General features: G+C 32.6%; 1 protein-coding gene across 1 annotated transcript in view; it reads left to right on the top strand.

Annotated features, from left to right (window-relative positions):
• Positions 1 to 884: 884 nt before the first annotated feature.
• The window catches only part of LOC136971444 (multiple epidermal growth factor-like domains protein 10), a gene marked incomplete at its 5' end in the record, with an annotated part of 38,153 nt that continues 23,695 nt past the window's right edge, over positions 885 to 15,342 (top strand). The window contains 9 exons of the mRNA XM_067265901.1: positions 885 to 953; positions 1,050 to 1,139; positions 1,202 to 1,337; positions 12,574 to 12,672; positions 12,774 to 12,922; positions 12,987 to 13,121; positions 13,402 to 13,536; positions 13,713 to 13,847; positions 14,024 to 14,158. Of these exons, the coding sequence (XP_067122002.1) occupies positions 885 to 953; positions 1,050 to 1,139; positions 1,202 to 1,337; positions 12,574 to 12,672; positions 12,774 to 12,922; positions 12,987 to 13,121; positions 13,402 to 13,536; positions 13,713 to 13,847; positions 14,024 to 14,158 (1,083 nt within the window). The remainder of the gene's footprint in view (positions 954 to 1,049; positions 1,140 to 1,201; positions 1,338 to 12,573; positions 12,673 to 12,773; positions 12,923 to 12,986; positions 13,122 to 13,401; positions 13,537 to 13,712; positions 13,848 to 14,023; positions 14,159 to 15,342) is intronic.

Genomic DNA, 15,342 nt, shown 5'->3' with positions numbered 1-15,342 from the left:
ATCAACCAGTAATATCATTAATCATCTCTGATCTGTCTTAAAATACAAAAAAAAAACATTGTAACAGTTGAAAGCAATTCCTAGAGATTTAAAATCATGTTCTTGCCCTAAGGTGTTCAATTATTAATTGAATTGATATTAGTGAACGGTTTCTATGATAGTCTCAAATCTTGCGACTCCAATTTTACTCACTTCTAACTGTTGCCTACCGGTAGACGAGTACCACTGTACATCGGTAGTTTGTCTCGGTTTCGAACTTCACAATAGGCTAGTTAAATACGAATTTTCAGGTGTTTTGAAGCTAGTTTTCCGTTAAATACCTTCTGGGATTTGTCCCTTCTTCACACATTGTCCAAATTTTGTGTTGCTTTTTTCCATCCGTCCTCTCTTATCGTTTCCATTACTAAAATAGATTAAAGATTAAAAATTTGAAAACATACGAAACCTGTTGTCAATGCATTTTATGACGTTCCAGGAATAACTTTACCTTTCATTTTCTCATTCGAAAGTTCGATAAACATAACCAAACATAACAACGGTATTAAGTGGGCATGTATAATTTAGATCTGCGTTTTTAAATGCATTAAATATAACAATGCGTTTAAAAACACACATATTTGGGACGACTACACTTCAATGTGTATTCGTACCAAATATGTAAGGCATAACACAACAGTGCCGTTCATTTTGTGATTCTGGTCCTGCTTTTTTGGTGCATTTTTTGGGCATTGAAATTCCTTTAAAATCGTATTCATCAAAATCATGTTGATGATGGAGCTGATTTTAAGGCAGTTTTAATGCCTACAGATAACTACATACATAATGAGAGTTTAATAATGCCATTACTCTTCATTGATCCAACTCGAATACTTTTTATTTTATAGATGTATGACAACTTCATTTCTATCGGAATAATTGCAACTGCAAATTTATCTCCGGAATTTAAGTTTAAGGTAATATTACATTTCTGTATTCGATTATACAATTATCTGCTTTTCAATTTTTATTATTATTCGTTGAAGTTAATTGTAGGTTTCTTATGTAATTAGATAATCGACTTCATGAAGAGGTTTGGAAAAATTCCATTAGGAATCTCAATGGGTGGCTTCTTCTATATCAGGAGACACTTTGTGATAAGGGTAAGTGATGTAATTTAGGTTGCCTATTGCTAAAAAAAATAAAAGTATATTTCTATTTTCAGGTAATAAGTGGATTATATTCTGTATTATCTTCGTTAATTGAAATTGGCGGTGTTGTAGGAAGAGAAAGAAAATGTGGAAATATTTTAAATATTAACAGACTGTTTACTGATGGTTTTAAACAGAACACACCTGACCGTTAGTTCATCACACCATAATAGTGTGCACGAACAGAAATTTGAATATTCACATATTTATTATAGTTACGAATATGCACATATCTTTAAGAAAATATGGTAAATTGAAGCAAAGTCCCAAAACTATTCTATATGTTAATTGTTTGTTATATTATAGAAATAATACATATTGTATCAATATTTGTATGGCTATTTCAAATTCGTGTGCAACAATTGAATAATAGATCAAATAGCTGCAGCGTACTTTTTCTGTGTTTATGTCGACGGCATTTGTCCTCGAAAACTCATAGATTAGCAACATGAGTTGTCTGTGGATCCAAATGAAAATTGTCATGAGCAAGATTTACTGTACAATCAATATGCTTATACTATATTCATGTCAGTAGAAGAGACTGGGACACTGTCCAATATAATTAAAACAAACTCTAGTTAGCTATTGGTTCACGTGAACACGAAATAGACGAAATACAGCAATTGTCAAATTTTTTCGCTTCTCTCAGATCTCATCGTTAATAGTACCTCTATTGTTGTGTAAACTGAATATATGTATGGCAGACTCACTTGAGGACAATACGAAACAATTGAATACCGCGAGTGTTTGCCGTAACAGCTACAATTGTTGAAATGTGGGCAATTGTAATTGATCCAGTATAATAACTCGAAAAATACGCATGGTGCATAAAATGATGAAAACAAAATGTTCCATTTCAATGTGTAGCACAAGCCTCCTTTGAGCGAAAGCTCCATGTTAAAGCTCTTTTAAAGTGTAACATTTTTGGTTTAATGTTTTCTTGTGGGATGCGTATCTTTCAAGTTATTTCACTTGATGTATTAAAATGTTCCATTTTGTACATAAAATTAGTATGAATCAAAGTATATAAAGTATGCACAACTGTTCCTCTGAATATAAAGTATAAAAAGTAGGCACAGCTATTTATTTCATATATAACGTTAGTTGTGAATTATAATCATATAAAAATTACTGTACATACAACGTGATTAAACCTGTTAATTTACATTTATTAAATGACAAACTTATAATTTGTTATTTTCAAAATTATTTTAAAATGGAGTAAAGACCGTGTCTTATGTTTCTAGAACTTGTTTAGTGAAACATAAAGTTTGTATGTTCTATTTCAAAAATTAAAATTTAAGGCAAATTCGTATAACTTTTTCCTCATAAATTTTCGTTTTTAACCCATAAACTGTCAGACTACATTTGTATTTATTAATTTTAAACCTTCTTATTAGTTTTTTTTAAATTTTTGCTTATTATGGCATGTAACAGATTGTCAATTATCAATATACAGTAAAGCATCGATTATCCGACTTAATTGGGAACTGGAGTTCGTCGGATAACTGAAAAGTCGGATAACCGAAAAGTATAAAAAAATACATTATTAGTATAGTATATTAGTACATCGCTATAACCCTACCCCATGTTGAAATTTTTCTCCGTTGTTCGTCGCTTTGCGTTTAATTTTTAACGATGTTAAGCCTAACAAAAAGATTTTTAAAAATAATAATCGTCGCTATTGTATCGTGAAAAATTATTTCTTTATTTTCCATAAAATAAATACAAAAATAAGAACAAAAAAGAATATTAAGCCTGGTTTAAATCCTGGCTTCCCTTTTATGGTCGAGACAGTGTTGCCAGCTAAAACATGCAAAAATTTAACAAAAATAATATTAAAGTAGGCAAGACAACCAAATATTGTAGCGCCACATCACTAGCGGACATTGGAATTTGCCGACTAGAACGCGATCGGTTAACCGATAAGTCGGCTAATCTGGGGTCGGTTAATTGATGCTCTACTGTATAGCCTATTTGTGTCAAGACTCTAACAATTCTTTACTTGTCAGAACCTGTAATACTGCACTAATTGCACCAATGTTGTTTTAATTTTTAACTATGCCTAGCAGCTTCAATAACTGCTTAACGCAGGTTGTGCAAATTTGGCAAGGATACAAACGAGTAGAAAGTATGCAAGTGTGAAGTTTTTCTTCATAAAGCTGATTATGAAAGACAAACGAACTGCCGAATTATTAGGCTATAAGCTTGATGTTTCCTATTAAAGCAGTCGAGGTAGACAAATTAAGAATACTAGAGAGAAAAAAAAATACTACAATGTCGAAAACGAACTAGAAATCTTACAGGCTACAGGTGAAAAATACATATCTGTCTTCTCTTAAATACATTAAACATGATTTCAATCACATCAATATTAATATGATTTTGGAGGTTGCATAACGTATTAAATTACTCTAAAAAATGAAAAATAATTAGGGACCGAGACGAGTTCAACAATACTCTACTTTTGGACCGGAAACGAAAAATAAAAAAGTTGTTATACTTTTTTCTGGCGATCGCGCGATGATCGGAAGTCGCGTCGCTCTCTTCGCTCTCGTATCGCGTGTTTAACCCTCCGGGAGATGACCGTAGTCCGACGTCATGGTTTGCAGACTTTACCGCAATATGGCAGTACTAGCAACTACGGTGCCGTCTGCATGAGAGCATTAAAAAAGTATGGTAACTTAAAAAGTATGATAACGTTTTTATTTTTCGTTTCCGGTCCAAAAATAGGGTACCGTTGAACTCGTCTCGGTCCCCTGAGTTTAAATATATAATCAAAGTCTTGAAATTTCATAGGTGGTACTCTATAGTACACCCGAAGTAAATTTACTGATATAACGCTATTAAAATAACGTAACTATATATTGTAAATTACCTTAAGTCACGATGCATTTTCTGTTCCAATCGCTAAAAAGTAAAATCATGTTCGTGTGAATTGAGATAGAAATTCGAAGTGAGAAGGGAATTTCATTCGTTTGTAAGTGACTTCGGGTTTTTCATAATTAGATTAATTAATTTACATATAAAGTAGAAACTGTGCAAAATTCGGCACAACGCGATTTTGGTGCCGAATTTTTTCGGCTGCGCCGAAATCTCACAATGCCAAATTTTTTCGAAAAACCATTCATGCATGTTTCCATTCTTAAGTGTTGTTGATATACTAAAATTTAACAGGATATAAATTGAAAACGTTAATATTTTCTTGATTTTTGTCAGATATATTTCGAATATTTTTTTAAATTTCATTAAAATAACTTGAATTTAAAATCTTATATATTCATCGGCTTCTATTTACTAAATATGAATTCATATTAAAAATATTTAAAAATTTTTGTTTTCTTCTTCAAAGTTAATTTTTTACAACTTAAAGACTGATTATCACTAGTTCTTAATTGAGTGCTTCGTTTGAGGAGTCTCCAACGACAGAAATATTCATTACTTACAATAAGTACACATGTAAAGAAAAGAAATTAATGTGATGGTTGCATTTGTTTTTCATTTAAAATTTTCTCCATACGTGAATCTACGTTAGAAACACACAAAAGCAAATTGTTTTCGAGTCATAAGAGGCGATTCCTGTATTTATTTTTTAGCGCAACCATAGACGAAAACCCTTTTCACAGAGATAAGACTTAGCAAAAGGGATTAATATTTTCAATGCTTCTGTGACTAAATTTCCATGTTCATGTCGACGAGCAAGCCAGAACGTATTTAAATTTTCAAATGTAAATTGCAGTTGTATATTCAGGGTAGGAATCTGGATCAGATATCAAAATAAAGCTCTTGTGTTGTAGGTGAGTCCACAGCTATCAGAAATAAAAAATTCACAACCGTTCGGGCGTGGTGGAGCGGAAAATGTATAATGTTGAGTCTATGAGAACAGACATTTTGAGTGTTCGCGCTTTGTGTAGCAATTTTGTTGTTTTTTAAAGCGGGAGACAGATCGATTGCTCTATTCTCTAATGTAAATTCTTTCTGTAGTTGTTAATTACACGCTCATTTAAATACCTGCTGCATTATTTTTAACATTAACTCGAAACAAATTTTAAAAAAGAAAAATTATTAAGTTTATGAAATGTAGTGTCAAAACGAGCGAAACTATTGTAATAAACACAGTTCGAATAACCGATTAATCAATATACATATTCGTAAGCAGAGAAGATCCTCAAAGGAAAGGTCGACTCTGCTCATATTAAATTGTATTCCTATAGTGAGGTGTGCGAAGACATCAAATTTTTATTCGTATTTAGTCTTCATTTTGTATTATTTTAAATATATTTTATTTTATATATTTAAAAATTTTTCTAATTAATTTTGAAAAATGTATTAAAATCGATAGATGGCGTTAGTCTATTTACACATAGAAGACATGTTTGTTTATTACGTTACTTTGTGTATTCACTCTTGCATTATTATTAACATTTAATGATTATACCCCGATCGCCCCACATGGGGCGGCTGGAGGTGACGGATGGAGCATGACATATCCCGGATGGCTGTTCGTGAAAACTTTCTGGAGTTTCGGACTGCACGGATAGTACCTAGAGTCGTGGGTTGACTTAACCGTCCGGGTTGCATGTTGTCCGTATTTTATATTCATATATTTGGTTATTTCCTTTCTGAAAATAGAAGCTAAGAGATTACATTGTCTAACTCTATTTTGACCATCTGATGAAGTTGTGACAAATGGGGCAGTTTGAGGCACTGGTATTGAGCCCCAGCAGGGATTCTTTGATAAAATACTACAATGTGCCAGTCTGTCAAAAAGGTCTATCTAAAGGGACATTCTGTGAGAAATTGACTTCTGTATATTAGACACGTAAAAATACACGGAGAACTCTACGTGTTAAGCACATTTCACGGGCACACATATGTTATCAGTGTTTAGAGGTTTTATTCATTTGTCCGATGGCTAAACCTACTGAACACTGGTTTTATTTTTCTTTTGGACTTATTCCTGAAAAAGTCTGTTGTACTTTCTAATGCAGTATGTCCCAATGAATATACACAATAAACCTGAACATGTTTTCATGAAAACTTTTGACTGTAGACAGAGGGAAGTTTGCAACTCTACATGTGTTATTTTTACTGGGTGTATCAAAGGAAAGATAAATAAATTTCTTATAAATTATTCGTTAAACATTGTAATGAACTATACCACTTGTTATTTCTAGATGACATAGTTGATCACAGGTTTACACATGACTACAGAGTGACAATCTGAAGTTCTGCGGGTATCCTTTATGGGTCTAACACCTAAATAGAGGCCTGTTTCCAATAGAAAATCTTCCATGAGGTGTTTCCTTAATGCATACAAGTGTTGCATTCACTTCTCACATCAATCTAATCATTTTTTAAAATTTACTACAGTACTGTACTTATTGTGGGGCGAGTTACACGAAAATTCCATTTTCGTTCTATCAATTTTCTTCTATTATAAGCGGATTTTACTCCCGAATATACGTAAATAATTGTGTTTAAGCGAATATAAAACTTTAAGTCGAAAATAAAAAATTCAGCAAACAGTTGCTTAACTTTCTTTGGCAACATTTAATGGCTCCATCTGTTATTATGTTTTATTATTATAAATTTTATATTTTTAACTAAAATCGCAAAACGATTAATTTTGTAAGTATGGATGGGTTTGTAAAAAATTGTAAATGCTAATAATAAGTATAATCGTCATTAAGTGAGATACACATGACCACCATTATCTCCCTATCCTTTCGACCTTTAATTACCAGAACTTAAAGGCATCAATACCCCTAATAGAAAAAATCTCTGCAAAAATTTCATAAATTTTCGACGAAAATCATAGGATTTATTAAACTTCGAAACGAGTAAACAAAATCGTGCCCCACATACACAAATACTAACATCCATACATACATAAACACCCCAATTTTTTTGCATTTCTCCATGTCTCAACATCCCCTGAGTTCATAAATGTGGAATTCTTTGAGGGTCATTTTTTCACCGATTGCCGTATATTCCCTCTGTTATCGATAACAGCCGGGAAAGTAAAAATGTATTAATAAAATAAATGACTGATTAATACACTCAAATATTCAATATTTAGTTAATTTATCCTATTTAAATCTGATATAATGTATTTTACAAGGTCACCTGTGTAAATAAGAACTAATCTACATAACAGTTAGATAAAAGATAATTAAAAATATCAGACAAATCTATACAATACGATACGTAAGTATTCTGGCAGTGTAGCAGAATTCCTATTGTTTTCAGGCATAAATGTTTGAAGAGTAGTTCGGTGTAAAATTTACAAATTAATGTTAATGTCTTGAAATCTGTTTCCCCTCATATTGGCCGAGTTTATAAAACCACTGTACACTGGTAGTTGGTTGGGGACTGCAATGTGAGGTTTTCATGGCTTTTTTCAAGTGATTAGAGACCCATAGAAGTCTTTTATGACAGTTTTTCACAAGAAGAAATGAAGAAGTATCTATTTTCAGTTGTTTGCAAATTATAGATTAAAGTCTTTAATTTGAAGTGCTATAAACTTGAATAAAGTTTTTTCCAGCTCATCTTTAGACTAAAAAATCTAGCAACGAGTTGCTTAACTTTCTCGGCAACATTTGATGGCGCCATCTGTTATCATATTTTATTTTTAAAATTTTTATATTTTAACTATTATAAAATGGCATGAAAGCTTAATTTTGAGAGTAGTGATGAGTTTTACGAAAAAATTGTAAATGCCAATAATTAATTAAATCTGACCCTACTGAAGATATTGAACATGACCTTCTTTATCTCCCCATTCCCTAGACCTTTAATCGCCAAAATTTATTAAAATCAATACTCCTAATACACACATCTTTCTGCAAAATTTCAGAAATTTTCCAATTTATTTATTTATTTCTTTACTATCAATGAAGGGTGTCCATATTATACTCAGAGAATTTGCCCCTACGATTTTTTCTTGCTAATTACTGTATTCGGACGTGATACATAATGTAGTTCTGGGGAGCCGGGTTCGAGTCCAACTCGTGAATTTCAGAAATTTTCCACAAGTTATCGGTCCTGAATACCAGAAGTCTCCTTCCTCGTCGCCCTTCCTTTTCTCATTTAGAGCTTAAACAAACTCATTAAAAGTATGACTAAAAAGAATATCTGAAAATAGTGACGAGTATAACAATATCTCATCGCTACGTCCCAGATAAGTGTACAAACTCAAAATCGAAACTTTGTATTATCTGAACAGAAAACTTCCCGTTAGAGATAATACCAAGTTTCTAGTTCTTAATTACTTTTAAGTGTGCAATAAAATTAATTATCAATATTACTATTGTGTGAAGACAAGTCGCATGCACTTGTCGTTGATTGAATTTCATTGCCCTGTTGTCAAAGATAAATAAAACTGGTGAGTAAAATTTTAATATTTTTTATATCATAATGTTATTGTTTAAAAACACTAAAATTATTTCTTCCTAAATTATCCTTATGTGATTTATAGAACAATCTAACATCCGAAATGGCAATTAATCAGTACATTTTGTCCATTCTCAGTTTTCGTGCTTATTCAGCTTATATAATTAACACTGGTATGAGGAAAAAGAAGAATAAAATACAGAATACATGCGAATCCCGTTTCGTCATACAATCCGTAAAATTTGATCACATAAGGTAGTTCGACTATTTAGGAACCACGATTACGGCATTATTAAGCTGCAATTTTAAAAATCGTAGACCTATAAATTCCCATTGTCGTCCTTCCGTCTGTCTGTCTATCTTTAATCTCGAGACCAGATTTAGATGAAAATCAAAACCAGATATGGAAAGCTTAGGGGCAGGAGGGCCGAATTAACTCTAGGCAAACTTGTAATATTTTTCAAAGTAAAATAGACTTTCGAATAATTTGAAACAGTCTGTTATTTTTTAGTAGTTAAATTTCAATAATAAAAATCTAGCAACGAGTTGCATAACTTTCCCAGCAACATTTGGTGGCGTCATCTGTTATCATCATTTATTTTTTAAAATTTTTATATTTTTGACTATTATAAAATGGCAAAAGCTTAATTTTAAGGGTGGGAATGGGTCTTATAAAAAAATGTAAATGCTAATAACGAGTAAAATCGTCATTAAATCTTTCTTTACTGGAGATAAAATGACACCCCATTATTTCCCTACCACTTCATAGATATAAGTTGTTATCAATAATGAATAATTTTATTTCGTTATATAATATACTATGACTTCAGTTGTAGATAACACTTTTACAATACATTTCATCGAATGTTCTGTACATATCAGTGGTCAAGTGGATAGAAATCAAAAACTGGCCGTGGGTTCGCACTTTATTAACGTATCTTCAAACTTTCTTCACATAATTAACATTTCACTAGGGGCAGATCAATATAGAAAGTCTTTCCTGGATACATGTTCTTTGGAGCCGTACCACATGAAACCATTCCGAACTTGCAGGGATGAAAGATTTATTTTAACAATTGCAAGAAACCTTACACTATAATTTGGGACAGTTTTTATTCTTCAGTGTATTCTTATACTGTATAATTTGTATAAGAAGAATACAGTATTACTAGCGGTGTATTCTTCTAATACCATATTCATTTTAACATTATAATAATAAATAATTTTAACGTTTTTCAGAAAACATGAAGTTCTATATATTTATATTTTTTTTTCCTGTGTATCCTTTTGGCCAATTCAGTACCTACTGGGCCCAATGTCTGCACAATATATAGAACGTATGTATTTTTATCCTTTAAATTTTAATTTTTCCTATTTATAATGTATTGAAATAATATATGCGGAAATTAAATGTAAATTAATGTCTTCATTTTTCAGGAGAAATGTAGATTGATATAAATTTAAAATATATAATTAGTTAAATTAAAATATATGCTCTCCACCTCAGATTACTAGTGTCTTGCCTCTGTACATCATACTTTTCCTGTTTTCAATGGAGTCGTCTCTAATTTTTTTCAGGGATAACTTTTGAATTGAAATAACGTGACTTCCGGTTGCATCGGAGATTTATGTGTAGTTAATCGGAACCTTGTGCCCCTACGTTTTATACATGCGGTCTCGAATTTCATATATCTGACTCCATTCTCGAGATTAAGGAACGAAAGACAAACAGACAAACAGTGGAAATTTATAAGTCTACAATTTTTTTTCACATTGTCGCCCAGTCAATTGCTGAAAATCATGATAAAGGCTTTTCATATCTGGTCTCAGTCTAAGCGATTAAGATGTCAAAATACTGTACTAAACGATCTTGGATTATATTTGGACAGGATTGAAAAATTCGAAGAATTTTGTGGGGATTTTCTGCTCCGTCGTTTACCTGCCCACCATGGGTTTGGCGGTTAAAACTACGGGGAGTTGGGAGATAGAATGGGATCTGCGCACCAGTGGACAAGCGGTTATGTTCCCTGAACACTGGAAATTCAGTCGTGGTCTCGCTCGGACAAGTTGGCCACGTGAAGTTTTCCCGGTTTTCTCCATTTCTGTAACGCGTAAATATAGGCCAGTTTCCCTTCAATGACCTCCCGGAAGGCATTATTCTCGCGTGCTCTTGTGCACGCGAGAATAATGCCGCGTGCACAAGAGACCTTTCCTAAGCTTCCTAAGAGACCTTTCCAAGAGGTTCCTAAGCTTTCGTGTCTGCTTGGCCGCGGCCAAGCAGACACGAAAGCTTAGGAAGTTCATCGGATGCATGTGTTCATCATTATTTCTTCAGAGTCATAGCTTCAGGTAATGCACACTTTGTATGAACAGAGTAAATAGATAGAATGAAGATCATGTGTCATATCTTGATAACGGTCAGATTTAATGAAAATTTTACTAGTTATTAGCATTTACGAATTTTTACTAAACTCACCCATCTTAAAATTTATAATAATTAAATCTTTCAATAGTAGCCACGTGACATTCAAGAATTTCCTCAAATCTCTGTTTTCTCTTACAACGTAGTTGCCCATACTTCAGAAGGAAATTTCTAGTTTATGATAAAAGGCTTTCAAAATCCCCACAATCGGAAAATAGCAAGATAACCTCAACAGTTTTAAACAAAACATAATTAAAAGAAGTTCCAAAATTTTCAGAATATTTATAAAAAATTATCATAAAATTATAAAATTCAATTGGTTTTAGAATACATACATATATCATTAGGGATTCACGTCAACAATACCAACTGGTACAAGAGTGTCGCAAGGTGAAGACGAAATGTGGTGTCATATGGAAAACTAAGTGCTACAAACTTGTGTAAGATGATTAAGTATTCTAAATTCTAGCATTAATAAATAATTTAATCAACTACAGTTCTAATATACTTGATATAATAAATGCTGCACAGGTCTTGTTATAAAGTAAAACTTGTTACAACATATTCTACTATAAGCCATTACATATGTTGTGCAGGGTATGAGGAAGTTAAAGAGAAATGCAATCGCAAGTATTTTATTTTTGTAAAATGTAAATTGATTTGATACGTGTATCACGTTATATTTATTTACTTTTCAGCAATTTGTGAGAAATCTTGCTTGCATGGACAATGTGTTGCACCAAACACCTGTATGTGTTCGGCTGGTTGGAGAGGCAACACTTGTAACACAAGTAAACCGTTTTGTCTATAATTGCTATAAGAATATTACGTAAGATATAATATTAAAGAGCGATTATGTATGTCTGTACTGTAGTAAAAAGAGTGTATCTTTTGTGTAAATTTAAATAATTAAATGAGTGGAAAAGTGTGAGCCTATAGTCTTAATGTTTTGTTTTAGCTTATATGTCTCGAAAATATGAAATCGAATCCTAGCTTTGATATGCTAGAATATTAGGAGTGTGAAAGTTTTCGATACTATAAGTGTAGATGTGGTGGCTTTTCTGTAAGTTGATGCTATGTAAACTGGCTGTTAAACCTAGCTGAAAAACCTATGACACTAAAAGCCGCATGGCCGAGCGGTTCGGGTGAAAGCTTTCCCCTCCAGGAACCCGGAATTAAAACTACAAAAATGTTTCGATGTGATGTCCCATAAAAATAGTCACCCTATTGTGAGCCTGGAGTATCCAATAATAGCTTTCCTAACTAGGCAGTCACAAAACATCAAACAGGTGATCTGATCATTCGACACAAATTTCATAAATTACGGCCTGACATGCCAGTGTGGTTCTTCTCTTCGAACCAGTAAGTGACAAAAAAAAGATCAATTATTAATCTCGGTGTTTGTAGTTAAACCACTTGCTGCCGTAATGTTACCGACCATTGGAATGATCTCGATGCATCCATATGATAACATTGCTCTGAAACAGAAACACCATTATATTACATCTTTCTGATAATGCTTGGGTTATGATATCATAAAGCAATATTAATACTGATTTATAATTATAGGTTGTAAAGGTACTTGGGGCGTTAACTGCACCAACAAATGTTTATGTGAAAACGGAGCCAAATGCGATCCTGTTAATGGATTGTGTATTTGTCCAACAGGTCAGAATTATTAGTACTTCATGACAAAAGCAGAATGATAAAAACAATTATCTAACAGTATAAAATAAATCAATTTTTACCAACAGAGTGGCAATGAACAAATTGCGATTTGCTGTGTAATACAGGCTACTACGGATATCAATGTCTGCAAAAATGTCAATGTCAGAATACAGATAAGTGCGATCATATCAATGGATCGTGTATTTGTACACCAGGATATATTGGAAACAAATGCGAAAGTAGTTGCAAAGTAAGTACAGTTACAATTTTAAACGGCTCGTATCTACAAAACTGAGATAAAGTAACATTTGTAGAACTGGAAATTCGGTAAAAATTGTCAAACAGAATGCAGCTGTAGACGAAACACGGCACTCCATTGTGACCATGTCAATGGTAGGTGCGATTGTTTACCCGGATACATTGGAAGCAATTGTCAGGATCAATGCAAAGTAAGCTCTCAAATTTCTCTATTTTGTTGACCAGTTATGTTATTAAAATTTTATCTATTATTATTAACTTTAATAAGTTATATATAAATATAATATAATATATATATATTATATTTATTAAAAACTTATATATAAATATACAAGTTAAATATAATGAATATATATATACGTTTTATATATAAATTAATGTTTACATTCTTAATCATAAATTCTTCACAACTACACAACATGATTTATCACTTTACAATGTGAACGTATCTACACGAATTCATTTCTCCAGGATTGGAAGTACGGAAAAAATTGTGTACAGGCATGTAACTGTACAAGAAACAACACAGTTCAGTGTCATCATATAACTGGTGTGTGCGACTGTGCAACTGGATATTTTGGAAACAGCTGTGAAAATACTTGCGAGGTAAGACTATTTTTCTGATCTGGTATTCAATCTTTCTTATGTCTGTAACTATTAAACATATGAGAATGACTGAGAAGCCATCTCATTTATGCTTCATGAAAAAATTCCAACATGCATGTAAGGCTATAGGATTGACAGTGTATTCTCTCACTAACCTTACCATTATATCAACTTAGGGTTGGAAGTATGGGAAAAATTGTGTACAGGCATGTAACTGTACAAGAAACAACACAGTTCAGTGTCATCATATAACTGGTGTGTGCGACTGTGCACCTGGATATTTTGGAAACAGCTGTGAAAATACTTGCGAGGTAAGACTATTTTTCTGATCTGGTATTCAATCTTTCTTATGTCTGTAACTATTAAACATATGAAAATGACTGAGAAGCCATCTCATTTATGCTTCATGAAAAAATTCCAACATGCATGTAAGGCTATAGGATTGACAGTGTATTTTCTCACTAACCTTACCAATATATCAACCTAGGGTTGGAAGTATGGGAAAAATTGTGTACAGGCATGTAACTGTAGAAGAAACAACACAGTTCAGTGTCATCATATAACTGGTGTGTGCGACTGTGCACCTGGATATTTTGGAAACAGCTGTGAAAATACTTGCGAGGTAAGCCTATTTTCAACACGTAATATTTAACAATATACAAAAGTCAGCTATATTAATAACGTTCGATTATCTTTCTCTACTGCACGCAAGAATACAATTGTATATTTAACAATATAATTGAATATACGTTTCACTGTTCACAACATATAACAATATTTTGAAATCTACGAAAATTCTTGCCATGTAAGTTTACCTGTAGATTAATAATCTTAAAATTTTGATTACAGAAGTTTGGTTTCGACTGTTATCAAATGTGTAACTGTACAATAAATAATACAATATTTTGTGATCGTAATGGGCAATGCGAATGTAAGCGTGGATGGAAAGGTATGAAGAAACAATTTCTAACGTTGTAACTGACGAATATATTTAACAATTAAAGCATTGTTTCCATTCGTAGGTTTAAAGTGTGATGATCAGTGTATAACGGGATATTGGAAGAAAAATTGTGAGAATTTGTGCAATTGTAGAAACGAAACATCTTCCACCATTACTGGAATTTGTCCAGGTGCGTGCTTTAGACATGTAAAGTATTACATTTTTTTATATTATTATCAACACGAATTTTTATATATTTTTAATTTGTTATTAGTTTTACAGCTGTAGATTTTGTTATAAACTTGAAAAAAATAACCGTTTATGTTATCGTGAAAATGATAATTCAGTATTTTTAATTTTTTTTGTTGGACTTTCTGTTCTTTGACAGTGACGACCTTTTAATTATACTTAATATTCGGTTCGTCCAAGCCAACAATGAATAAGACTGAATAATGACGAGGGGAATTCATATATACGAGATACATCTGAAAAATTTCTACGAAGTTTTCACATCTCGTAGTTACGTATTTTGCCTACACGTTTGCAACGTGGAGTTTTTCGAGTTATCTTTAGTTTGTGTGTTTGTTTTATTAAGTTTTGGCAACGCAACACTTGGGCGATCTGCCTAGAAGGGTGCCTTTTGGGAGGTCTTTTTAATGGTACTGGCCCCTATTCAGTCGTTACAGACGTGGAGAAAACCCGGAAACTCTACGTGACCAGCCCGTCTTGGCGAGACGCGAACCCACGACCAAATTCCCAGTGTTCAGGAAACGGAACCGCTTGGCCACTGGACGGCCCAGTTATCTTCGGCCCACCTTTTCAACGCTGCAAGTAATTATGAAAACAACTAGAAGTGTAATAATACT

Source organism: Centruroides vittatus, unplaced genomic scaffold (genome assembly GCF_030686945.1).
Source record: "Centruroides vittatus isolate TY-2023 unplaced genomic scaffold, ASM3068694v2 contig_254, whole genome shotgun sequence".
NCBI classification, from domain to species: Eukaryota; Metazoa; Arthropoda; class Arachnida; order Scorpiones; family Buthidae; genus Centruroides; species Centruroides vittatus.
Note: the sequence above shows the minus strand (reverse complement) of the source record. Positions and strands in the feature narration are given on the sequence as shown.